Genomic DNA, 26221 nt, shown 5'->3' with positions numbered 1-26221 from the left:
GGCAGCAGCAGCCAGCAAAGGGGCTTGGGAGCTTTGTAATCAGGGCAGCTAGCCCACACTGCTGTGTCCCGCTGCCCAGACTGCTCTGGGTACTGCACTGTTTTTAGTACTGGGAGCTCAATGACAGCTACTGTGTGTATGCCTATGCAAGCTGGGAATCACACCCCTAGCTCCCGGTGTATGGCTACACAAGCTGGGAATCACACCCCTAGCTCCAGGTGTATGCCTACACAAGCTGGGAATCACACCCCAAGCTCCAGGCGTGTGCCTACACAAGCTGGGAATCACACCCCTAGCTCCAGGTGCATCCACACCTGTGTGAGATAGAGGCAGAATAGGACTATGGGTAACAGCATGATCTGCTGAAGATGAAGATGAACAAGAACCCCAGATCCAAACGCCGCCAAGTTCGGGGCATGGGTTGGAGCTGGAATATGCAGTCCTTGCCCATCTCTATGCTGTACCCTCTTACAGCTGCTCCAAGGCCTTTCCTGCCACCCTGTTAGAATAGCACCTGCCTGGCTCCTCAGCAGTGTTTTCAGGGACTATCTCCTAAGCCCTTTTCTTCCATTTGCTTTCCCCACTTTCTCTTTCTGTCCCCACCCTTAACCCATGCGCCGTGCACCTGCCCTGCAGGGGAAGAGCTGACGAAGTTCTGGCTTGCTGTAGAAAGGCTCTTGGAGATCGACGAGACAGATGTTGCACAGCGAGATCTCTACCTGTCTCTGTTCCAGGTGCTGAAGGCCACCCATTTGCAGGAGGGGTCCACAGTGGTCACCCTCTGCAGCACGGCCATCGGTAAGGAGAATTGGTGGCTGTGCACTTCCTGGTTATGTCCAGCACCCCATGCTGGGATTGTGGGGCTAGGGGTGGAAATATGGGGCTGTATTTACTGCTAGGGGGTTGATAAGCATAGAGTCTGTTTGTACAGGTCCACCTTGCAGAATGATCAGTAATATCAGTTGGTGAAGGATCTCATAGGTCCAGGGAGACCAGCACTCAGTGATCAATGTGGCCAAATCCCTCCACAGACAGATGTCCCTCCACCTGCTCAGATTTGAGGAGCAATGACAGAGACCAGAATTGGCAGGAGATGGAAACGAAATCCATTTCCTTTCCCCAGGGAGGGGAGTTTTTCCAGGGCAGAGCTGAAGTGGTGGAGCAGAGACAGTAAACACAAGCGTGAGAAAAACCAGAGGCTGACTGCTCCTGGCAACCTTTTGAGGGAGTTATCCTACTTCAGCCGGGGTGAAGGCTTGTGCAGCCCACGTCCAAACTAGCACCACAGCTGTCAAGAATCCTTTCCTCACTCCACACTTCAAGTTCAGAAAGTGGGGCCCCGCAGAAACTGCAAAACACCTTGCCTATACACAGGCTTTACTTTGAAACTTCCCAGAGTCTCAGACTTCTTTGGCTCTGGAAGGTAGCTGCCACTACCCTAGCTCTTTTACAGGCAGGCACAATGGGGAATGCCCCCTTGTGGGGAAAACTCCAACCCCATTCTCCCCTCCTCTGAGCGCTTGAGTACAGCAAGCTGTAACTTGATAGCTATGTGGCCAAAAGGCACATAGACAGATCCTTCTCAGGCACAGGTATCAGCTTTGTTTGCTTACAAAATAGTGATTTATTCGCAAAACAAGAGAAAGTAAATCATGGGTTGTAAACAGAGAAAGCTATTTCCCTTGGGAGGTAGCTTGAAAGTTACAGGAGGGAAAAGCGTTGTGTCAAACAACAACACAAAAGAGAAAACCAGAGCAGTCAGTCCAACCAAATTTAAAATAACCATAATCTGATTATGCATTTCCCTTTTACTTACATTTCTATGGCTAATCTAGAGACAGTCAGGATATTTGTGATATTTATTCCAATTTGTCTGGGAGACATATTCTCCCCAGACTTCCTCTCTTCTGATCCACAGAAAAGAAAAGCCCCAGAAAGCTGCAATTGTTCTAAGTTTAAAGAAAGCTACTTCACTCCCACTGGCTCACCTGGGATTCAGGTTACTTCAGGAGATTAACGCCTTCCCTGCACACATTTGTGACAGTAGTCAAGCTAACCGAAGACAGATGTTAACTCATAGAAAGCTCTGCTGGGGTTAGAACCCTGCCACTGGACCCCATCTGGGGCAGTCTAGTGAGGCAAACAGTGAGCTAAAATCAGTCACTTTGTTGCAGGCTCTGCCACTGACTCACTGTGTGATCTAGGCCAAGTTACTTAACTACTAGTCCTTGGACCTGTACTACCCTCTCTAAAAACAGGAGACAGTAACGGGTTCTTACCTTTGTGTGTAAAGTACTTTGAGTTCTGTGGGTTACATTTTTCTACAGGTTCCACCTCCCAAAACCAGATTTCTCTGGTTGGTCCAGCAGGAAGAGAGCCCTGGCTGTCAGACTGGTAACAGAGGAGCCTGGCGGGGCTTCTTTACTGGGGCCAGTGCCAGGAGGCCAGGGCACACTGGCAGCCTGGCCAGGGCTAAAGCTGGTGCCCCAGGACCAGAGCCACACCACCAGCTGAGCTCGGGCTGGAACCAGCCTTTGTAGGCCAGGAAGCTAGGGCCATAGCCAGCAGCCCAGTCACACATCTGGGATCAGGGCCAGTACAGGCTGAGCTGGAGGTAAGGGGGTGGCATGGGGCTCAAGATGTGGGGGTGGGGAGGATGGAGACAGTGGGGGCCAGTGGGGCACTGAGCCACCATCAAGGAGGGGCAGCAGGAAGGGGGAGGCAGGTAGACCTCCCTTCATTGGTATATTCCCCTGTTTGGGGACTGGTCAGGTCCTGAGGATGCCAAACAAGGGAGGTGCAACCTGTGCAAAGCAAAGCATTATTATTGCTATTATTTCCCCTTGCGTTAAACCACAGCTTGTGGCAGGAAGCCATGACCTATTTCACAGGCTGACTGCCACACTGCATGACTACACCAATGGCCACAGTGCCTGTTGCTGCCGTGTCCTGGGAGAGATGAACCACAATCAAAAATGAGATTTTTTTTTTCAAAAGTCATTACAATGAGACTCACCTGGGCCACAGCTCTGTGCACGCACAGCTTGCGACCATGTAGGAACCGGGAGCCCAAGGACAACGTGTCCAGTAGGTGTGAATCACTGCACGCTCTCTGGGACCCTGCTCTCCCCTGTCCCTTTTACGCCTCACTTCTCAACAGCCTGCCCCTGCGGGTGCGTTCTGAAGCCTAGTGAGTCTGCGGAGAGACAGCCAGTGACTCCAGTGGGCTCTGACACCCTTTGCTATTCTCCATGCCTTTTTCAGTGTCGCTGCTGAAGATCTCCGGCTGGCACCCCCAGCACATCAGCACCAGGCGGGAGGTGCTGAGCGAGATGCAGAAAGTGGCCCTGTTTAAGATCCAGAGCTACTGGCTCCCTAACTTCTACATTCACTGCAAGCTGAGCATAGAGAAGGTGGAGGAGTGCTGGCCTTTGCTGCAGGAGTACCAGAAGCGTTCATTGCAGGAGAGCTTGCAGGAGAAAATGGCGTCTCCAGCACGCACAATCAGCATCAGGCAGAGCCGGGCTACGTCAGAGCCGTACTCCAGCAGGAAAGCCAAGGAGCAGATCTGGGATCTCGTAACGTGTGGAAGACAAGCTAGAGAAACAGAGAAACACCAGAGCCGAGGGCTGGAGCCTGAAGGGCAGCCAGGCTCTGACTGGAGTGCAGCTAGTCTGCCAGCCACGAAGCAGCCACCTCCGAAAGAGAAGGCCCTGGGAAAGACATCTGTGCAGGCAGAGCATCCGGAGCTGGGTGGTAGCAGCATGGGAAAAGGAGAGGCCCCTTCTTTCAAAACACCCAGTCAGAACACCCAGCTGCCTCTTCAGCTGGAGGAGATTGGCAAGAGGAGAAGCCTCTCGGACCTACATGCTCCTACACCCATTGCCCAGCCGCCTTCACTGCTGGCCCTAAAAAAGATCATCAAGTCCTCTTCTTCTTTGGATTTCCTCCCTTGGGCACTCAACGCCGACAGCTGCGCAGGCCGCCCCTTCAGGGAGTTCTTGAGGAGCAAGGACTATGCCGTGGAGACTCATCTTCTGGATCTGTGGCACGATCTGGAGGATTTTCTGCGCATGGTGCTGAGCTCCAGCAAAGGGGGCAGCTTCCTCCTGCGCCATTTGATGGGTGAAAGGATATGTGAGATCTACTTAACGGAGAGTAACTGCCACTACCTTCCCCTGAAGCCAAACACTCTGAGGAACCTGCAAGATCTTCTGCCTTCCGGAGAGGTCCTTCCTTGGATATTAAAAGCACAGGAGGAGATTTGCAAGGTAGGAAATGCTACCCCCAATGCTCATGCCAGGAAATGTGGTTGACATTTCTGTAACCTTGCAAAACAGAGTACTTCAGTGCCCGACTGTCCCTTTACAATTTGCATGGGACGTATTGGGTGCAAATACAGCAGCTTGAGCTTCTGACTTCTGAGGTCCTACTATAGATGGTCAAACTCTGAACCAGACATTCCAAGCTAGTACAGGGTAATTCCCAGACCCGAAAGGCCACATTTTCAAAGGTTTGCGCCCATAGGTTGCTCACACAGTTTACATACACAACTCTTGTGCCTGGACAGCCTGATTTACACTTACAAGCAGCAAAAGGAGCACTCAGATGAGCAGCTGCTGGTCTGCGAGCCCTGAATGTGGACCTGTGAAAGCAGCATAGGGCCTGTAAGGACAGTGCTGCAGTGCAGAGGCAAGGCAGAGAAGTGAGCAGGGAGCAGCTGGCGCGTGCTGTGCCATGCGCTGTCTGGCCAGGAATCCAAACCCCGCAGGATGTTACTCTCTGTTTGGAAGCGGTAGCGCTGCCTTTTGTGAATAATGACCTTCCACATGGTCAGATTCCAAGGTCTTCGCTCAGTGGACCAGGCAGAGGTTGGTGGGGAGCTCAACAAGCTGTGTGCACGTCCCGTATTGATGGGTGAGCCCGGGGACTGGATAGCTTAGGAAATGGGTAAAGGGGCCTTTCCTATGGCGGCTGCTGTTCTCAGTGTGATGCAGGCCTGTGACTGAAAGCCTGGCCCACTGACAGGCTGGAGGCGGAGCAATTGTCCAGGGGCCCAGGAGATTTAAAGGGGCCCTGAAGCCCCCCGCTGCATCCTCCACCCTGACAGTGCAGCAGAGCTAATGCATGCTTCTTGCCTGGCCTCAGGCTGCACTGTTCCTGGAAGCAGCTGGTATGTTCATGTGGCCACTGGGAATGAGAGGGGTCTCCATATACTGCTGCTGCCATAAGTGCTGACTCTCAAGCCCCCATTGGCTGAGAACTGTGGCCACTGGTAGCTGCAGGGGTGGAGATGGTGGGCAGTGGCTGGTAGAGACTCCCTGAAGGAGTGTGCTAGTCACCTTTGGGAACTGCCCCAGGTAAGCACTAAATCCTGCACTGCAACCCTCTGCCCCTGCCCAGAGCTCACTCCCAAACACCCTGCCCAGAACCCACACCCTGCACCCTTTCCTGCAATTCAACCCCCTGCTGTAGCCCAGAGCACCCCCACACCCAAAGTCCATCCAGAACCTGCACACCACACTCCCTCCTTTACCCATCTCCCTCCCGGAGCCTGCACCTCGACCCTATTCCCAGCGCTGGTGTTTCGAAGCTAACAGAGCTCTGCTAACAGATGTGGCGAGCACCTGCTTACAAAGCCTGTCCTTGTCTCCTCCACAGAGACTCAGCTTCTTCTTTGAGGACTTTCTTGCTGAGGACGACGAAACATTTCTCCGTTTTGTGGTAAGACAAGGCTGCGAGGGCAGACGGTTGGACTGAAAGGTGGACGGTTTGCTCTTACAATTTAGGAGGAGTTCTTGAACAAACACACAGAGGGATGGACAGACATGCAAAGTTTCTAAAATATACAGTTGATTGTAATGGCTGTAAATTAATTCATCAGCCAAGTTGTTAAGCATTGCAAATTACCTCTCAGTGTCACTAGCCCTTCAACAGGTGCTAAAGCCCCCTGATGTCTGCAAGGAATGACCCATCTGGACTTTGTCCATGGAAGTTGGTGGAGTTGTACCAGAGACAGACCACGTACTTTGTAGGCAGGTCTTAACATTTTCAGGTGAAGGACATTCTAATCCTGCTGCCTTGTGAAGCATGCATATGGCTCACTTAACAATTCAGAGGCCAAATCCACAGCCGGCAGCAGGCCCAGAAGGATGGCAGTTGGCTGCATGGGGGAGGAGAAAGATGCTGCTCCGGGAGAACTTCTGAAGCCAGCAAGGTCCCACCGGTGTAAGGGTGGGCAGACATGCTATCATGCGGTGCTTTGAGAAGTCATGGGAATGGATGCAGATCAGGAGGGTTGTTTCTCTCCCCGTAGCACATTTTGTTCCACGAGTAAATAAAATGCCGTGAATGTGCCAATATCTGAATGACACATGTCTTTTCTATGTTACCTGCTGGATATGCTAAACTAGATGACATTTCAAAGGCTCATGCTTCTGGGCACACCTTGGTAATCAGTTGGTATCTGGAAGGAATGTCCTCTACCTTGTCCTCCCCGTAATTATACAATGAGCTGCATCTTGAGGGCTGCCTCTACATGAGAGATGAGAAAGTTGGCCTTGAGTTGAAGGCATGGGACACCACAGATGTGGGTTCAATTCCTGCCTCTGCCACTTGTGACCTGAGACAAATCACGTGGCTTTTTCTGTGCCTCAGTTTCCCACATAAGACATGGCATTCATAGCATGTCTTTTCTCCCACTCGTTGTTTCTTTTGCACATCTATATTATAAGCATTTGGAGTCAAGGACTGTTGCTTTGTGCAGCAGCTAGTACGACAAGCCTCTGTAGACTACTACAATATAACCCTCCAGCACCAGCACCTGTTGGGTCAAGTGCAGCAATTTCTAGCATGTTGTCTGGGCTCTGGGAAATAATTCTCCACTTTTCGCTCCTAGTCTCAGAGAAGCAGGACCCAGAAGCCTGGCGGAGAAGAGGAGACTTGTAAAAAAGAAGAACACCTCCTGCTGGCCAAACGGATCAGTGAATCCCTGGCTCTGAGCCAAGCCTTGTATGGCGTGAGGGACTTCGAGACACTCTCTGAGGAGCACTGGAGATTCATGGCCACTCAGGATCTCATGAGAGGGGGGTCCATCCAGGTCGGACTGGAGCCGGTTGTGCGCAAGATAGGTAAAAGGACTCTCTTCCGGGGCTCGGGCACAATCACTTGAGAGGGAAGCACCCATCAAGCTAGATAGAGGCTAAAATGTAGGCAGGGTTAAAGTGGCACCTATAAATAATCTGGAAAAAGTGTTTTCCCTCTAGCGGACTTTCTTCAGCTGCTTACTGGTTAGAATTTTTCTTAAACAGCTGACGACATCATTTCGCAAAAGTAGTGGCTGTTCTCCCAGGCAGTTTCCAGTGTTAAAATACTGATGACAATTTTTCTTTTTTTTTGAGAAAAATGTCTTGAAAGTGTCGGCGACATTTCGTCTGCCTTTATGGATGTGCTCTGTTGCTTAGAGCCGCCTTGAGCTGAAATTTTCCAGGCACGGTCTCAGCCTCCCGGAAAAATTAAGAAAAAAAAATCACCACCACCGATGCGTGAGAAAAACGGGGCAAAACTGTTTGGTCTTTTTGCATAGTCTTTTTTTAAAGCCTTTCTCCACAAAGAGTGGAGAAAACGACACATGCTATTTTGTGGGACCAGGAGATGGCAGACAATGGCAAGTAATATGGGCTGGCAAAACATACTGTGCACAGGGCGTCTCAAGGTATGGAAGGGGAACCCATACAATATGCCTCGGAAAGTACAGAAGGAGAGAAGCGTTTTGAAGTCAGGGATTGTAATCCCATCTTTGAGTCAACTCTGCCTCTCTCCACCAGCCTGGGCCATAGCGTGGGTCAAAGCTGTAGCAAGAATTCACTGAAACTTCTGACCAACAGCCTTGTCCGCACACCACCACCTTGGATTGCCTTGCTGCCCCCATCCCAGTTCAGGGGAGGTTGTGGTGTAGCCCACACACCAAGTAAGGGTGTGGTTCACTGGCCCATGTAGACCACTCACAGAGAGAAAGACTGAGTGTCCTCTGCAGCCTTACTTGAGAGGCATCTGGTTTTTAGCTGAAACTGTAGAGGCTCCTGCAGCAAGCTCCAAAGGTCCCACATTCCAGTCCACCTGTCGGTGGTCACCCTGGCAGCGCGGCACTCTCAACCCGAGTGGACTCTGCTGCCAAGAGCTAGGCACAAGGGTCTTTGCTGGTGAAAGCTGTTATAGAGTCTGGGGTTAAGTTAGTTCACTGTGTGGCCATTTCATTTCTCCGTACTTCATCAACCCCCTTTGCACGATGGGAACAGCCACACCCAGCCTGCACGGGAGGGGAGCTGACTCTTCAGCAATGCTTGGAAAGAGCAAAGCAGTATTCATTGTTATGATCACTGTAAAGCAGTTTTGGCGATCCCCGCAGGTTCTGTGGACTAGCTATCCCACTCATGGCTCACCACAACAGAGGGCGAGTCCAGGGAGCAGGAGAGAGAAGAAATGGAGGGGGGAAAAGAGACTAGCACTGTATAACCCCATGAGTTACTCCTCCAAGCTGATTGGTAACTGTGGGCTGAATGAGTGATTCCTGTCCCCTCTTCTCTCTGCCCGGTCAGACTACAGGAGCATGACGTTCGAGGAGCTGACCTTCAGGAACCCATCAATGGCTGTAGAGATTTTAAGTGAGGACTACGAGCTCTTCCGCCGCATGTTTCCCTCCCTTGGTGAGTGTTTATGGGAAGCTAGACCCAGAGCAGACTGAAAACAAACTCATGGGCAGTGCATAGTAGGCACAAGCTTGCAGGACTGAGTATGGAGGGCACCCTGAGAGGATGAGCCTTAGGAGAGCCTCCTAGGGGCCAGGAGATCACCTCCAGAAGCAGTAGGGAGAGGATAGTCCTGGTCCCCCCAAGGAAGGCTGGCACTCCAGCACCTTCTCCTTGAGTTCAGGGAGAATGAGGGCTTGTCAGTAGCCATCCCCAAAGAAACCTGGCCGTAATTCGGGTGATGAAATCCCACAGCCCAGGATCTTCTGGGCTGGCTTCATAACCTTGTTGTCATGGTGGATTTGGATATTACCCAGAGTCCTCTGGGTTCTTCCACCTGGCGGCTGAGTCAGTCTGTGCTCACTGAGACACTGCCCCAGAAACTGCAGACCTGATTCTCTTCCTCTAACAGCATTCGACCTTGAACATGAAGAGAGGAAGAGTGTTCGCCCGAGCAAGATAGGTCTGTCCCTGCTGAAAAGGGGGGCCCTCCTGGCCAGGAAGCCCTCTCTAAGACCCAGGTACAGCACCCTGTGTCATGGAGCTTTCCTCCTTCCTACCACCTCCACGCGCTCTGCTTCCAAACACCTGCCCTTTGATTCAGCTTCCTGTGGAACCAGTCTCACCTGCCGCCGAGAGTGAGGCTCTATCAGACAGGAACTTTGATGAAGCTGGGATCTGGGCAGAGGAGGAAGGGAAGAAACTCTGTATCTCTTCCCCCCCCCACAACACTCTCCCACACACCATATGCAATCTCACACCTCACCTCCTTGCGCATGAAACATCTGCTTCATCCTGGAGGGCAGAATGGCTCCGAGTCACCCAGCAGGGGGCGCTGTTCCACATCATTCAGGAAGCACCCTCTACCCCACCTGTATTTATTTCTCTCACCTGTCTACTCCAGGGCCCTGCTGAGTGGATATCCCTCCAGCACAAGGGCCAGTAAATGGCTCGGCTGCTGCTGCTGACCCTGAGTGGGTTGCAAGGCTGCTGGGGCAGAATCCTTCCAGTGCACAGCTGAAGTCTAGTGAGAATAATCTTGCTCCCAGCTTAGTTCTCTGGTTGGGATCTTCTGTGACGGATGGCAGCCCCAGAGCCATTTGGTCAGATCCTGCTGTCCTTTACACCAGCATAAATCCAGAATGACTCCATTGGCTTCTGGACTTCAGCTGGTGTAGCCCAGGTTGATATTTGGCTCATTTGCTGCCTTGGGCATCAGCTCTTGACCCATGCATGGGCTCACCTGCAGCGAAGGACTAGGAGGATGGTTTGGGCAAGAGGCTGATCCATGGTTCTCAGGGAGCTGCAGGGGAGGCACACATCTGCCTTCCCTTGTCATGGGGAAGACGTACTTTGCCAGTGCCGTCATCAGGTCCCCGAGCTTTCCACTCTCTCACCGGCACCATCAGTGTCCTGCCCGAGTGCTGCCTCCTCACCTGGAGCCTCCCCACCACCAGGTATCTCATGGAAGTCCTCCACAACCCACTCCACCTGGAGTATTTCAAGCAGTTCCTCAAACAACACAACGCCGAAGCCCCACTGCTCTTCTGGCTGGCAGTGGAGAAGCTCAATGCCGAGTCCAACCCCAAGGCTCAGAGAGCGTTGATCAGCAGCATCCTCAAGAATTTCTTCCACAACAAAGTGCGTGCCGGTATGCAGACTCCCTCCTCCCCAGAGCTGAGCTGCCTGGGAAGGCAACCTTGATCCAGGAGGTTACGAGGGAATGGGACAGTCCATGGTGGAGTGGTTCCTCTCCAAACTCACCACCTCAGGAGGGGCCTGTGAGACACTGTGCCACAGGCACAGCTCACTTTGTTATTGCTCAGGAGTGGGAGGCAAATAGTAATTTGTGGCTGGGCCATGCCCACGGCAAAGTAGGACAAGCCCCCGCACCACCTCACCACCAGCGCTTGCTCCAGTGTGGGGAGCACATGGACACAGGCAAGGCTGTGGAGGTGCTGATGCTCTCCCTGATTCGTCTGGGGAGCCACATTGTCCAAGACACAGTCTCGCCCTGTGGCTTTTGGCAGTGGCACGGAAGGGGAGTGCTTTGTTTCAGTGGGTGCCCAGCCTGTGTGGTGTTGCCTTTGATGCCCTGACCCATAATGATGGTGCAGAGCCAGAGCCATTGCAACACACATCGGTGAGGATGCTCGACCACTGTGAGCATCCTAAGCTGCCCCCCGTAGGGTTGGCTTAAGGTGCAGCTGTACCACTCCTACAGCACAAGAGGGCTTCAGTGCAGACAGAGGGTGTGCCCACACTTGCATTCCTCTTTCGAAAGAGGTATGCAAATGAGGTAAATCAAAAAAGTAGATGAGATGTAAATTTGCATATTTAACAACTCATTTGCATACTCTGATTTCAAAAGAGCTTCTTTCAAAAGAAGAAAGCCAGTGTAGATGCTGCTCTTTTGAAAGTAAACCCCACCTTCGAAAGAATCCTTCTTCCCTTTATTTAACGGGAAGAAAGATTCTTTCGAATATGGGGTTTACTTTCGAACGAGCAGCGTCTACACTGGCTTTCTTCTTTCAAAAGAGGCTCTTTTGAAATTAGAATATGCAAATGAGTTGATAATATGCAAATTTATGCATCATTTGCATTTTCAATTTACCTCATTTGCGTGCCTCTTTCAAAAGAGGAACGCAAGTGTAGACACACCCAGAGCTTTGGCATTTCCAGTCTGCTCTGCCCCAGGGTTGCCAAATCCAGGGACCTTGTAGCAAGATTTAGATCCCGCTGGCAGTGTGCCACAGGCTTTGCTGGCTCTCAGACAAAGCACACAAGTGTGGCATCTGCTCTGCAGGGTCTCTAATTTTCAACTGAGCTTCCTGGCTCCATGGCCATGCAGATTCCCAGATGACACCACTAAGCTTAGTTAGTTTGCCTGCCTGCACAGAATCTCACTCGGTGATTCTAGCAGGGGAGGAAATTAGTCTTCTTTGCCGCTCTTCTTTAGAGGTTTTCAGGTCTGTTTTGTCACTTGAAAAGCGTATGAGGTGCCGTAGTACCTATGTGGCCTGCAGATTCTTCCTGGGTTAAAAAGTGATGTAGTAAAAGGGGAAATGTATTGCAGAAAAGGGACAGGCTGCCTCTAGGCTAGTAAGCTCTTTCGAAAGAGCCTATGGAGCATGTAAGCACAAAAAGCATCCTTTCAAAAGTAAATAGAAAGAATGTGGTGCTCCTTTCAGAATCCCTCCTCTTTTCCTGTTACAGGAAGAGCGTCCCCCCTTTCGGAAGCTTCTTTCAAAAGAAAACATATAGACATTCTGCAGGGCCCTTCTTTCAAAAGAGTGGCCTTGTTTTTCAATCCCTGGCGATTCTTTCGAAAGATCGGGGGCTGTGTGGATGCTCTCTTTCGAACGAGGTCTTCCAGACAGAGCTTCTTTCAAAAGATCTCTGGAGTGTAGACGTAGCCACAGAGGGGATAGTGATGTCAGACATGCTGATGAAGGCCCTGGACCTTGTGAATGTGAGGGGGAGCAATTCATGGACAACTCAGAAGACCCCTGCAATGGTGGGATGTCTGGTGCCAATGACAGCCGGTGACTATGTGTCTTTTCTAGAGGAACTCCTGCAGTGCCAAGCTTCCATCATCAGAGCTATACGCAAGGCCAGCCTGGTCACCAGCTCCATGCTATTCTCAGCACAGGGCTTTGTCCTGAAGGCAATGGAAGAAAAATGGTGAGTAGCCCTGGCTTGTTTCACTGCAGTGGGATACACTCTCCCCAGGGGTGTTTCCTTGCAGCTGGGTCAGGGATTCTGTCTCTTCTTTTCCCTCAGTTGCTTGCACACGGGCCTATCTCTTTGGGACTTGGGGTGCTTTGTCTTTGAGACTTGGTTTACAGCCAGGCCACTATTTGGTCCTCCCCTTCTGGGGTACTAAAGTCCCATTGGACAAACTGTCTGCTTGCCATGTCAAGCAGCCTTTCAGGCCAAGTCCAGAGCCAGAGCCATATCCCCAGTGGCTGGAGGGGGGTACCTCGGCCTGTCCACTGCTCCGACCTCCAGCCCAGGGACCCTAGACCTAGCAACCAGAGTCTGTTGTGAGTCTGTGCTCACAAAAGCTCATGCTCAAAACTTTTCTGTTAGTCTATAAGGTGCCACAGGACCCTTCGTTGCTCTTCCATTTCTGACCCTGTTTCTGTTTCCTTGGGCTCCTTCCTAGTTCACTTCTCTAACTCCTGGCCCACCTCTGAGTTTACCAGCCCGAGCCTCCCCCTAGAGCTCCTCTGTGCCCCAGCCAGCTCTCCTTCTCTCTACAGTGTGAGTTCATGCCATGCCAAGCAGCCTTTCAGGCCCTTCCTGCAGCCCCTTCTGGCTCTCAGCTTCCCGGCACTACTCTAGCCCAAACTGCCGATGCCCACCAGGGCATCCTCTTCCACTAGAATTCATCCAATGCAGCCTAAGAGGTTAACTGGCCCCTTTTAGCCTGTTCTGGCCTTGTGTGGGGCGTATGTCCCATCACACTTCCTGAGAGGCTGTGGCATGGCTCTAAAGCTTCCTGGAGCTTTTACACAGCTCCCCTCCATCATGAGGGTACCCCACAGCGCTGGCTTATTTCCCATTTCTCAACCTCCTTAATTCTTCACATCCTTAAAAAGGCAATGGTTTCAATACATGTTTTGCTGGGCTGCCCCATCCGAAGGGCTGACTGCTTCCACACACCAGCACAGCTCTCGCCTTTACCTGCAGAAAGGTGTGGCTCATAACTTTTCATACACACGTAAGTCTGTGAATTCCGATATGGTACAGGCTGAGATGGCCCCTGCATTGCTGGGGTGTGAGCCACCCAAGAAGAGCAACTCACCAGCAATGCCCCACTGCAATTTACATTGGCCAAACTGGACAGTCTCTCCGTAAAAGAATAAATGGACATAAATCAGACATCAGGAATGGTAACGTACAGAAGCCTGTGGGAGAGCATTTCAATCTCCCTGGACACTCAGTGGCAGATATAAGGGTGATGGTTCTGAAACAAAAAAATTCAGAAATCAAATGGAGAGAGAAATCTCTGAGCTGCAATTTATTTGTAAATTTGACTCCATTAACCATGGATTAAACAGAGACTGGGAGTGGCTCACAGCTTACAAAGACAATTTCTCTGCTTTGGGTGTTAATAGCTCCCCATTAGATGCTGACAAAGTCTCACATACCCCTGTCTGATCTGACTTTTTTCCTCTTTTGATAAATAGCGTTGATACTGGGCCATTTCCACCTTTCTGAATAGACCTTGTCAGCTCTGGTCCTCCCTTTTACTGGAACCTCACTCTTTAAATACACCTCTGAAACCACCACCCCCCCCACTCATGCATCTGATGAAGCGGGTCTTTGCCCACGAAAGCTTATGCTCCAAAATATCTGTTAGTCTACAAGGTGCCACAAGACTTTTTGTTGTTCTCAAAGCTACAAACTAACATGGCTACCTCTCTGATACTTGTCACCAGGTTTCACACACCAGGTTTCACTGCAGTGACAGAAGTGATATCCTGAGTTATCCAGCGTTCTGGGACCGATCCCACCACCACCTCTGTCCTCCCTGACTCTGTCTTCACACCAGTCTCCCCTGAGTGTGCAAGTCCATTGTTTCAGTGACTGACTGGCCCCCCCAGTCTAACACTCTCCATTCCGGCAGGTTTAAGATGTACCAAGACTTGTATCCCGGGGGTGAAGATTTCGACACTCACTTGGCACCGAGGCAGGGGAGGGGGTCCTTCATAAAGGACAAGCTGGTAAGTAAGGATGGCTAGCACCCAGTGACCCCTGTGAGCTGGGTGCTTGTGCGACCACTCAGGAGAGATTCAAATGCTGCCCACCTGGTTAGCAGACGGCCCACTGCTAGGCTTTTCGTTTCTACTGGTTGTGCATATCCGCACATGCCTCAGTGCGCATAAAATTATTTCGCACTTGGATGGGAAAGAGTAGAGGGAATGTTGCTGCGCTCTGCTTACTGATACCCCAACTAGGTCCCAGAGCACAGACCGGAGGGCTGGGGCAGGGGGCTGCTTTTTTCTGTGACCGTGTTGATGGGAGTGTATCGAGGGCCCAGGCAGGGGGGTGTCACATGAGCCTGCAGAGCAACGTTGTCCCAAGAGAGTTACTGTCAGCAGCCCCCAGGCTGTAAGCTCATTGCACAATAGACCCCTGTGCCCCCACAGAGTCCCATTGACTTTCACCAGGGAGTAACAACGCCCCCTTCCTACCCCCACGGGGCTCTGACTTCAAGGCCAGTGACATTGAGATGCAAGGACGATGGCTCGGCAGGGTCAGTTGATAGTGGTGGGTTTGCCTGGGCAAGGAGCCCTCCATGCACAGATCCCCCAGGAATCATGAGGATAATTAGTCTGAAGGCATCTGCATTCCCATCAGGCCTGTAGTTAACTGCTGTCTCTGCTTCCTGACTAGCTTCCTCTCTCATAACCAGCTGCTCCAGGCAGTGGCAGCTTAACAATAGGGGCAAAAGGGGCTGTTGCCCCAGAGCCCCCAGGCATGAAGACCCCCAGGGCTCCATAACTCCATTTTGTTTAATGGAACAGAAGAACAGCTCACGTCATTCTTATTTTAAAATGAAGTGCAATTTTACTATGCATCATGGATAGACTGTAAAGCATAAACAATGACGTTACAGTGATATTTTAGTATATTGGGGGGCCCTTTGCGGCTGATGTCCCAGGGCCCCACCTGTTCTTCATCCGCCCCGGCTCCAGAGCTGAACATACCCTGACACTCTCCATGCGCTTCGCTCACAGAAGAGAGTGTGGCTCGTGCTTCAGGCCTTCATCAGGAGCATCTGCAAGTTCCGGAGGGAGATGAGCAAATGGAAACCCCGCCGAGACTTCGAGGACTTTCTCCGGAGGGAGCTTGTCAATCAAAAGGAAAGTACGTCCACACCCTGCTGACTCTCCTCCCGCTGTTACCTCCTGGGGTGAGCAGACTCTGGGGAAGGTAATAGCAGAAACCTGCCGGCTTGTCCCCTGTATTTTGTTACCGGCTGTCCTGTGCTGGAGGCCAGGATACCAGTTGGTGCGGAGAGAGGGGGAGCAGCTGTTCTGAATCTGCTCCCACCCAGCAAGAAGTTAGCACCTGGCTGTGCAACTCTGCAGCTGCTGGCCACTCAGTGGCGGTTTATGTGGCTCATGCTATTTGAGCACCCACGTGAGCAGGTGAGCTGACTCCTGAGCAAGGTGGAGGGGCAGCTCTGTGATCCTCGAAGGGGCGGGGCCTAAGGTGGAAGGGGTGGGGCTGAGGCCACCTTCAGCACCACCTGGAGAGCACCGTGCCCATTGTCCCCCAGCCAGCACTTAGCACTGCCTGATGTGCGATGTAAGTTGATCGAGAGACACTGCGCGTGAGACAGAGCCAACTGGACCACTGCTAGTGGGTTTCATCCACACTTCATTTCAGGTCCACGTGTGCCTCTCTGTCTCACCCTGCCCTGGGAGGACTGATCTTGGGTATGCCGGATAAGTTATTCACAGCAGCAATTCTGGGCGTGAGGGGCTGGGAAATGTTATTCGTGCTGAGGAAATGAATCCCGTGTTGGTTAAAAGTCACCACTTGCCTCGTGCCCAATGTCTGGGTCCTGGCAGTCTGAGGGAGATGAAGTGCTCAGGCGTTCCCTTGTCCTCATTCAGACTTGCCCAGTAGCTCCCTGCGCAGTAGCACTGCTGTGGCTAGCTCCCGCCAGGCCATACCAGCGGGCAGCTCAGGAGAGGACGTGGAGGTGATACTGGTGAAGCGCCGGCTTTCTAATCAGCGGCACATCACCGTCAACTTCCTGGTGAACGACCTCCATTTTTACCTGGAGATTGACAAGTAAGCCTGCCCGCCTTGTCCCAAACACCCTTCTGTTCCTCCTGCCTTGCAAGGATGAAATCCCTGGCTGGGTGGGCTGGTTCAGACAGAGCAGCCCTGTACTCTAGCGTGCCGGGCGCCCCAGTGACCACCGACATGCAGCACCTGTACTCAGGTGCATGAAGGCGGCTCTTTTTGCACAGCCAGAAGGGAGTCTTGGTGTGAACGAGCACCTGGTGTTGCAAACTCTGCTGGGACACCTGGTAGCTGATCGAGGAGTGGCGGGAATGGGCCGCTGAAGAGAGCTCGCTTTCACTCTCCCGGCCAAGGGCGGTGACACGAGCCACATGGCTCCAGGGCAGGAGGTTGTTTAAGGGGGGACCAGTCAAGCCATGCTGCCTGTATCCCACATTTTGTTAGCCCAGCTGTGATCCGGGCACCACTGGTAGCCTGCTTAGCACTGGCTGGTGCTCTGTGGTGAGTGAGCTGGTTTCACCGTTGCTCCTGGTTTGGCATTCAGTATTTTCACACTGGAGGGACTGCCACTGGGACGTCACGAGGGCAAATGGGCGGGGTGGGATCCAGAAGACAATCTCTCAGCTGTCACCCCTGTGAAAGTATCTGGGAACCTCTGCGCTATCCCCCAGCCCACTCTGGCACAGAGTGACTCACCCCGGCGTGCTCCCTCATGGCTGGATGTGGCCTAGCAGGCTTTGGTCTGGTGCCCACGCAAGACAGCTGCTCCAGACGAGGTGTGGTTTGCCTCTTTTGGTGGCTCAGCCCTCCGGCCAGGCCACATCCAGTCCCACCCCTTCCGGGGTAGCAGAAAGTCCTATAAATACCAGTGGGATATCCTTAGGGCCTGACTCTGGGCCCCCTTTAACTCCCTTGTCGCAGGGGTTCTCAGAATCCTTAATCCTTGTATGCGGGGGTTCATGCCACTTTCTTCTGTAGCTAAGAGGTGAACCCAGGGTCTCCCTCTACTCGGAGACCCCATGAAAGCAGACAAGGGCAGCCCCCCCATGCATATCATTGGAGAGCTTCCTACCTCGGTTTCCCTCCTGCCCCTTTCTGGGCTCTGCAAGGTTCCTTCCCTTTCTGGTGGTGAGCAGTACCTCCCAGAGCTTCCCCCTGGAAACCCAGTTCCTGTCAGGGCTCCCCACAGAGGGAATGCTCCCTGCTCTGACTTCCCAGAGTCTCTCCTGGCCCACTCCCCTGCCTCCACCCTTGGGATTCATCTTTCTTCTGCTGCCTGGACCACAGTTCTAGCAGTTGACCAGAGGGGACTGCAGAGGTCTGCCCCTCGCTCTGAAGCTTCTTCACCTCAACAGAACCCCAAGCTCCTCCCCAGCTGGGTTTCATCTTCAGTTGAATCTGGCCCATCCTCTAGGTGCGACTGAAGGCACATGCTGCCCTCTGGCTCCACCTAACCTTTTCTGCACCAGTGTGGAGTACACAGCCTGTCACCCCCTCTTTGGAGGAAGCCATGCACCACAGGGCAGAGGCATGTGCGTGGGAAGTGGGTATCTAAATCCCCTCACGTGGCCCAGCAAATCTCTGCTCACAGCCATGTGTTGGATCAGAGTCTGAGCAGATGGCCACTCCCATCACGCCTCTCTTAGATGGCCCCTTTCATTTTGTCCTGGCAGGTTTTGTCACCTGGCTGATTCAGCTGCCGTGCTGGCAGCCTGCGGGATGTACACCGAGAAGGACATTGCCTTCCTTAAGAGCAAAGTGGCCACAATCACCAAACTCTTCCTGAATTCTGAAGTCCCTCCTAAGTTGCGGGTAGGACACTGTACCACACCCCATACGCGCACTGCCAGGGAGGTCTGGGGCCTGCACGTCTTCCCCTCAGAGCCTTGTGGACTGGGGCGCGTCTGGTGTGGAGGGCTTAATAATGGGACCCACGTATCAATCTGTGCCAGTGAAGCACCATGCAATGCTAATGCCATTGTGCAAAGTAAATTATGAGCCTCAGCTCGGTGTCCATCGTCACCAAACCCACTCTCATCGCTGATGGTGATTGGAAATCCAGAGAGACAGAGGCATGGCGACCCAGTGACCGACTAGACATGGGTCATGGTTGGGACACAGTGGCTGGCTTAACAGTCAGTACAGAAGAGCCTTTTGGTCTGTCTACACCAGAAACCACAAATTTGCTCCTTCCCCATTTCTCGGCATGGCACACTGCTTCGCTAACCACCTCTCCTTTAAATCTCTCTTAAAAGCCTGGAGAGGGCAAGGGCAGAAAGGGGAAGCCTCTGCCTTTTAGCTAATTAGCCAGTAAATAACCAGAGCACCTGCTTGGAGACCTTTGCACCAGGCTGTACCAGGAACAGGGGAGGAAGTGGGAGGTTACTCGGGGTATTTCTTTCTGCAGTCCAACAGGGATGCCACCCATGCCTCTCACCCCACTGTGAAGTGGTCTCTGTTCTGTGACCAGGTGAACATTTCTGAGGGACAGAAAGATTTAATCCGGAATTTAGCTTCCAAAGGGGTTCTGGATCGCAGCCTCTATCATGTCGCTTTGCTCAACGTCTTCCCCGTTCTGATGCACTTCTGGAAAAGGTGAAAATCCCTCGCTTTCCAGCTGGGCAAGGGGGGGTCTGGAGGTGGGGGTCAGGCACTCTCTCGCTTTCCCTCCTTCCAAAGAAAATACAAGCCCAAAGGCGACATGCTTGCGGGCTGTATTACTCAGGGGTGTGAGACTTGATTTGCCGTCTGTCCTTGACCTTCATATTTCCCGTACAGGTACTGTAACCAGAAGGCCACGGAGTCCTTCCGCAGGTACCCGAAGATCAAAAAATCTTTCTCTCCACTCCCTGCTAAGACACAGCCAAGGCCATCCGGTATTTTCAGTGGGGGTAAGCTGAGATTGCCTCTTCCTCACTGTCCGTCTTTCTTTGATGTGTGCCATGCCACATACGTTGCACGATAGTCCTCTCTGCCTTGGCTAGCCTCTAATGCCTCCATTGGTGACTCATCAGCGATTCCTGTATGAGGAGAGGCGAAGTTTGATATTAAAGCAATTTTATTTGGTGAGTTTGCATATATTAGGCAACTGTCGTGCTTGATGGTATAAACTTAATCAGGAAGGAATCTTCCTCCAGGTACGGGGCCACACAGGCATCCCGGAGACTTTCATATTGATACAGATATTGTAACTGAAGCAGAAGCACAGAATTGATGGATTAATCTTGATCAGGCATGGCAGTTTCTACCATCCGATGCAGGAGATCATTTCAATCAGCATGGTGATCTCAGACTGCTTGAGCCTCTCTCTTCACGCCTTCCTAGACAGCACAGGAAATCCCTCTCAGTAGTAAGTCCCGTAATTGTACGTTTGCTGCTGAATTCAGAAAGTCACAGCAGGGTGATGTCCATCAAATGCTCTTCCTTCACAATAAATATGGTATCAAGTGTTGGAGGGGTAGCCGTGTTAGTCTGGAACTGTAACAGCAACGAAGGGTCCTGTGGCACCTTATAGACTAACAGAAAAGTTTTGAGCATGAGCTTTCGTGAGCACAGACTCACTTCATCAGATGCTGGTCCAGCATCTGATGAAGTGAGTCTGTGCTCACGAAAGCTCATGCTCAAAACTTTTCTGTTAGTTTATAAGGTGCCACAGGACCCTTCATTGCTGTAAATAAATATGGTAGATTCCTAATACTGTGTCCCTCCAAAACTTTAACCCTTCAACACACAATTTAAACCGAACAAATTTTGGTTTGCAAATTTGTCTCTGAGTCAGGTTCTGAGATGAAAGAAAATGGAGGAGTGATTCCACTCTCCTGTAACTTTGCTGATCTCAGGGGCATTACACCCAGGCTGAATTGAGCACTTAGAATGACTTTCTTGATGTCTGATATGTGTCCATTTACCATTTGGGGCAGAGACTGTTCAGTTTGGCCAACGTACATGGCAGAGGGGCATTGCTGGCACATGATGGAATATATCACTTTAGTAGATGTGTGGGTAGATGAGCCCCTGATGGTGGAATATAAAAAAAAAATGTAGATCACTTTAATCTCTCTGGACACTCCATCACAGATTTAAAAGTAGCCATCTTTTACGAAAAACAAAACCAAAAAAACCAAAAAAAAAAAAAAAAAAAAAAAAACCCTTCAAATCCAAACTACACAGAGGAACAGCAGAGCTGCAATTCATTTGCAAATTTAATGCAATCAGATTAGGTCTGAATAAAACATAGAATGGTTATCTCACTGCAAAGGCAATTTCTCACTCTTGGTATTCACACGACCCCAGCAGCTGCTGGGAATGAGTCACATCCACCCTGAGTGAGTTGACTTGCTAATGCTGATCCTACACTTGGTAAGTAACTCCCTCCTTTTGATGTGCTGGTGCATATTGAGACAGACTGCTAACACAGAAGACCCTTGGGAACATTCCCTGGTAGGGTGACCATGCCACTGATATCTGCCTTCTTTCTCTCTGGAGCTCTCTACCATCTTGTCCTGCTGCGCCAGATCCTCTGGTCTCCCCACAGCCAAGGCACAGACTTGGGGTAACTGCCCCCCTAGAAGAGCAATGCAGACACTGATTTACTTCAGCTCTGGGAGAATGCAGCTCTAGGGCACAGCACCCAGGAAACCAACCCCCAAAAGGGATCAAACCCCCAAATATATCCATCTTGCTCTGTACATAAGTTTTGCACAGAGATGGCTCATCAGATAAACTCCCTTTCATTTAAGGGAGATATGTACAGTGGTTCTCATCCCAGGTAATGATTACTTACCCTGGGCTTGATCATAAACAAAAGAATTGTTAAGTATCCATAAACAGTAGGATTTAAGTGCTTATAAGTGAAAACAGACAGATCAAAGCTAAGTTACTTACAGAAACGAAAAAAAAAAACCCACATAACTAGTTGTAACTTCTCTAAGGCTGCGTCTACACTAGCCCAAAACTTCAAAATGGCCATGCAAATGGCCATTTTGAAGTTTACTAATGAAGTGCTGAAATACATATTCAGTGCCTCATTGGAATGCCAGAAGCCGCGGCACTTCGAAATTGACGCGGCTTGCAGCCGTGCGGCTCATCCAGATGGGGCTCCTTTTCGAAAGGACACTAGCAACTTCGAAACCCCTTATTCCTAACAGTAAATAGGAATAAGGGGATTTCGAAGTTGCTGGGGTCCTTTGGAAAAGGATCCCCGTCTGGACGATCTGCGCAGCTGCGAGCCGCATCAATTTCGAAGTGCCGCGGCTGCCGGCATTCTAATGAGGCAGTGAATATGTATTTCAGCGCTTCATTAGTAAACTTCGAAATGGTCATTTGCATGGCCATTTTGAAGTTTTGGGCTAGTGTAGACATAGCCTAAGAGACTTATTGCCTACAGATTCTTACCTTAACGGGCAGCTCTTGTGTGATGTAAAATCATCAGACCAGAGCTGTTCTTTTCATCTGATCTAGGTCAACAGCCTTTCCTAGCTTGTTGTTTCATCTTGTCGTGTGTCAGACAGATTGCAAAACAGGCTGAAGACTAAACTTTATAGCTTCCTTTTGCTTAATAGACTCTTTCATACAGAAAGAAACCTTTGCACTATAACCCCCAATCCCATGGAAAAACACTGGATCAAAATGACTTTCAGTACCAGGTGGCATGGTCACATCTTTCTAGCACCAACCACCTTCTAAACTTACAAGACAAACAAGACTGTTTACAAGTTATTAAGTTGATTACCCAGTCATTAGAGTTCTCAAGCAGGAATAACTGCTGTCATTAGCACATTTAAAACTATAAATAGGCCTACATTTCATATTTCTAACTTCACATAAACATGCACCAAAACAGAATATAATGATCCACAGATTGTAGCATTAAAATTGATAGGTTACATGAGGCATGTTACCCAAAATATTTATGGGGTATGCATTTTTATATTCATAAGCCAATTTTCATAAAGCATTGGTGGGGAGGGTCCATCGCATGCACACACACAAATATAGATATAGACATTTCTGTGACTTCCACTCTGTGCATCTGATGGAGTTGTTTTTACCCATGAAAGCTTCTGCCCAAAGCTTCTGGAATAGCTTATTTTGAGATAACATTGCCATATGCAAAAATGCATTTTGAAATAGCACTTAGCTATTTCAAAATACAGCATCTGAGCTGCATCTACGCTTCCCTTCCCTTTAGGAAGGGGCATGTAAATGCAGCAGATTGAAAATGCTAATGAGGCACTGATATGAATATTCATCACCTCATTTACATAATAGTGGCCACTCTGCTTCAAAAGCCAAAACAGCCATGTAAGTGGGGTTCCTATGAAAGGAAGGCCCGCTTTCGAAAGCACTCTCCTTCCTGAACAAAATTGAGAAGGGTGCTTTCGCAAGTGAGGCTTCCTTTCAAAGGAACCCCACCTACACAGCTAGTTTGCATTTCGAAAGCAGCACTGTCGATGCAGCGAGTGGCCGTTATTATGCAAATGAGACTGACAATTCATATCAGTGCCTCATTAGCATTTTTATCTGCTGCATTTACATGCCCCTTCTGAAAGGGAGGGTCAGTGCAGATGCAGCCCTATACACATACTGCCTGTTTCGAAATGGAGCCATTAGACACACTATGGCTTATTTCAAAATATGCACTATTTCTTGTCTTAACAGCACCTATTTTGAAATAACCATTTCAAAACAGGAGCTGTTCCTTGTAGAATAAGATTTATTTACCAATTTAAAAATAAGCCAGCTGCTATTTTGAAATTATTTTCAATTAGCGGTTGCATTGCATAGACACTAGGATAGTTATGTCGAAATAATGTCTGTCATTTCCAAATAACTTTGCTATATAGACATACCCTTAGTTTACAAGGTGCCACAGGACTCATTGTTTCTACTCAGTCAGGTTACCCATGGGCTGGGGTGAAATAGCTTTTTAAAAAAAAAACAAAAACTCTAAAATGACTAGTGCCTAAATGAATGTATTGATCACACTTTTATTTACTTTCATTTATTTCCGGGATTACATTCACAGCAAAGAAGCAGCAGCACAGAGCAAAGCTCACCAAAAGTATAAGCACAGCGTATGTGTATTTTAAAGTTCTCTCTCTGCCCAACCCTGCCCCCATGCCTCTTTTTCTGGGAAATTCCCACGGAACAGACTCGCATTTTAATTCCACCTGGCCAAAGGTACCTTCTTGTGTCATCATCAGCAGAGGCTCCGGTAGCTTCAGGTGCTCAAAGGGATGTCTCAGCTGGGATTGTAGTCTTTGAGAATATGGTGAAGGATCTTCTTTAGGAAACCTTGAAAAAAATAATACAAAACTTTAAATCTCTAATTCAGGGAGGGAGAAATTCAAATGACATCTTGTCCCCACACCAGCTGACTGGCTGCATGTATGCCTCGGACTACAGATGTTGCTGTGTACACATGGCAAAGTGTTGAACTGTGCAGCTGTGAAAAGCTGTGTATGCCTCTATGACTGTATGTACCACCTTCCTCCTTCCCCCTCCATCCACACAACAAACCACCTTTGAACAACACCGGGCTAAGCACAAGGCCCTGCCTCCTGTCCTTCAGGACCTGTATGGTGGGAGAGTCAGGAGCTCCTACCCTGTCAATTGCCACAGCTGCAGCAGATCCTAGGACAAGAGGCACAACATTCTCTCACCTTGTTCCATCGACTTTGCCTAATGTTCCAGGAGAACGGGCTGCACCATCATCAGATGAGATGCTTGTTGGATGACCCTGAGCTGTTTCCTTCCCCTTTATGCCCAAAGATGTGTGTCTGTGTGTGATGGGGTTCAGGGGTCCCCCTGCACTGCACCCCGTCCGCTGGCAGGAGTGACTCTCACTCAGCAGGTACAACAGAAGGTTTATTAGACAACAGAGGCCCAGTTTCTCACAGAAGCGACAGCATAGCAGCCAGGGACAGTCCTTCCAACCCTTCCTGGGGAGAAGACCCCGAGGGGTGCCCCTCTGGGGTGTAGCTTTCCCCCTCCTCCCTGGCTGTCTTCCAGCTCTCCCTTTTCCTAGCCTCTAACTGCCGCCCCCCATTCAAAATCCAGCTCAGCTCCTCCCTCCTCTTTGTTCAGGCAGAGGTGTTACCTGCCAGTTGTAGCCCCAGGGTCATGCTTAGCCACTGGGAGCTGCTGTTTGCCTCAGACATCCAGCCTGACTCACACATGCACTCCCCCCACTCCATCACACTGTGTCACATCTCGTTAGCAAGAAAGCCCAGTGGCTGAATATGGGTAAGGGAGGAGGATGCAACCCTGGCTGCCCATCCAGACAAAGGGAGCTGCAGAGGGCCGTGAAGCTGTGTGGGAGCAGCTGGGTGGCAGGGCAGAGGCAGGAGATCCATTGGATGTGCATTAGAGGAAGTTCCCAAGGCTGGAGCAGTCACTGTGGTATGGTGTTTTGCCTCCCCTTTCCCTAGAGGACCACCCGATCATTAGATTCACACTGCTCAAGGGGATCCAGCTGCTCCTACCACAACCTCGGGAGGAAGAGGATTCTTCTACAGAGCCAAAGTGTAAGTAGCTTTGTCCCTGAGGCTCTCTGACCTGGGAACCAAGTGCCTGGGGCAGAGGAAGGAGTCTGGGAAATGAAGCTCTTGTCACAAGAGCTTTTCCTGTCCCCACCTGCAAAGCTGTTGCAGGACACCTTGGGGGCACCACGTCCCCCTGCCAATCTCTTTACCCTGAGAAGTTAGGAATGCCGTTCTTCTTGCATTCACCTTCTGATCAGCCCAGGAGAAAAGACGCTCAGATGCACAGACACTGATTTTGTGGGAGCTCGGGGGGTGGAGCACTGGGGGGGTGCGGAATTGGTGGGGCCTGAGCACTCATCAGTCACTCCCATATCAGCTTCCCTCTCTCTCCCTGGGCCTCCTGCTGTTTTCTGGCATTTAGGAGGCTGGGGGGAGGGAAGACAAGGCATAACTGTGGGAGGGGCTGGAACTGGGCAGGAAAGGCAGGTTGGGGTGGAACCTTGGGAGAAAGGGTGGGGTGGGGACAGGGCCTGTGGGGGCAGGGCCTAGGGCAAAGGCGAGGGTCAAGCTCCCCCCCCCCCCCCGCAGCACTTTTCAAAGTCAGCCCCTCCGCTTAGATGTTCACATGTTGTGGGTTGCTGGTGTGGAGTGGCTGGAAGGTCATTTTCAGCACGTGATGGAAAGTTCTCCTGGGTTTTGTCTCAGCTTCGTTGGGAAGTCTCTCCTGGAAAAAGGCCACTTCTGGAGTCTGCTTGACCCAACAGATCGGGTAGGTAGGGACTGGGAGACCTCCTCTCCTATGGTGCCGGCCCAGCCCGAGTGGGGAGATCACTTGCTTCCCAGGCTGAGTACAGACTGGGGGTAGTGCCAGCTCTCTGCCCCCAGCCCACCCCAAGCCCAATGAAGATTGAGGAAAGCAACTCCTGCTGACGGGGACTGCACAAAAGTGGGGGTAACTTATTTCATGCCCCTTTCTGCCCTGGCACAGATGGTGGAGAATGAGCAGTGACTTAGATTCTTACAGGTGGGCTTTGGTGCCAAATGCCTGGCCCCCAAGTCAGCCACGACATCCAGCTAATTCATCAGTGTGGGCGTGGAATGGACCCCTTCCCCCAGAAAAGGCTTGTCTGCGTCTAACACGCTGGACTGGGAACCCTGCAACTGATCCTGGCAGCAAAGGAGAGACGGCCTGCTCTCCAGGGCTTTGCCCGCTTCCAT

The 26221-nt window shown here is 50.9% G+C and overlaps 1 protein-coding gene across 1 annotated transcript in view; it reads left to right on the top strand.

Moving 5' to 3' along the window:
* The window catches only part of RGSL1 (regulator of G protein signaling like 1), a 59464-nt gene extending 33688 nt beyond the window's left edge, over window positions 1-25776 (top strand). Inside the window, 17 exon segments of the mRNA XM_075003317.1 lie at window positions 128-134; window positions 558-798; window positions 3265-4271; window positions 5662-5724; window positions 6899-7130; window positions 8598-8705; window positions 9160-9268; window positions 10205-10398; window positions 12314-12431; window positions 14383-14479; window positions 15497-15626; window positions 16382-16562; window positions 18191-18329; window positions 18988-19112; window positions 19296-19408; window positions 24950-25045; window positions 25709-25776. Coding sequence (XP_074859418.1) covers window positions 128-134; window positions 558-798; window positions 3265-4271; window positions 5662-5724; window positions 6899-7130; window positions 8598-8705; window positions 9160-9268; window positions 10205-10398; window positions 12314-12431; window positions 14383-14479; window positions 15497-15626; window positions 16382-16562; window positions 18191-18329; window positions 18988-19112; window positions 19296-19408; window positions 24950-25045; window positions 25709-25776 — 3028 coding nt within the window.
* The last annotated feature ends 445 nt before the right edge of the window (window positions 25777-26221 follow it).

This window comes from Carettochelys insculpta, chromosome 9, assembly GCF_033958435.1.
Source record: "Carettochelys insculpta isolate YL-2023 chromosome 9, ASM3395843v1, whole genome shotgun sequence".
In the NCBI taxonomy this organism is placed as follows: Eukaryota; Metazoa; Chordata; order Testudines; family Carettochelyidae; genus Carettochelys; species Carettochelys insculpta.
This window is presented reverse-complemented; position numbering and strand designations above follow the sequence as displayed.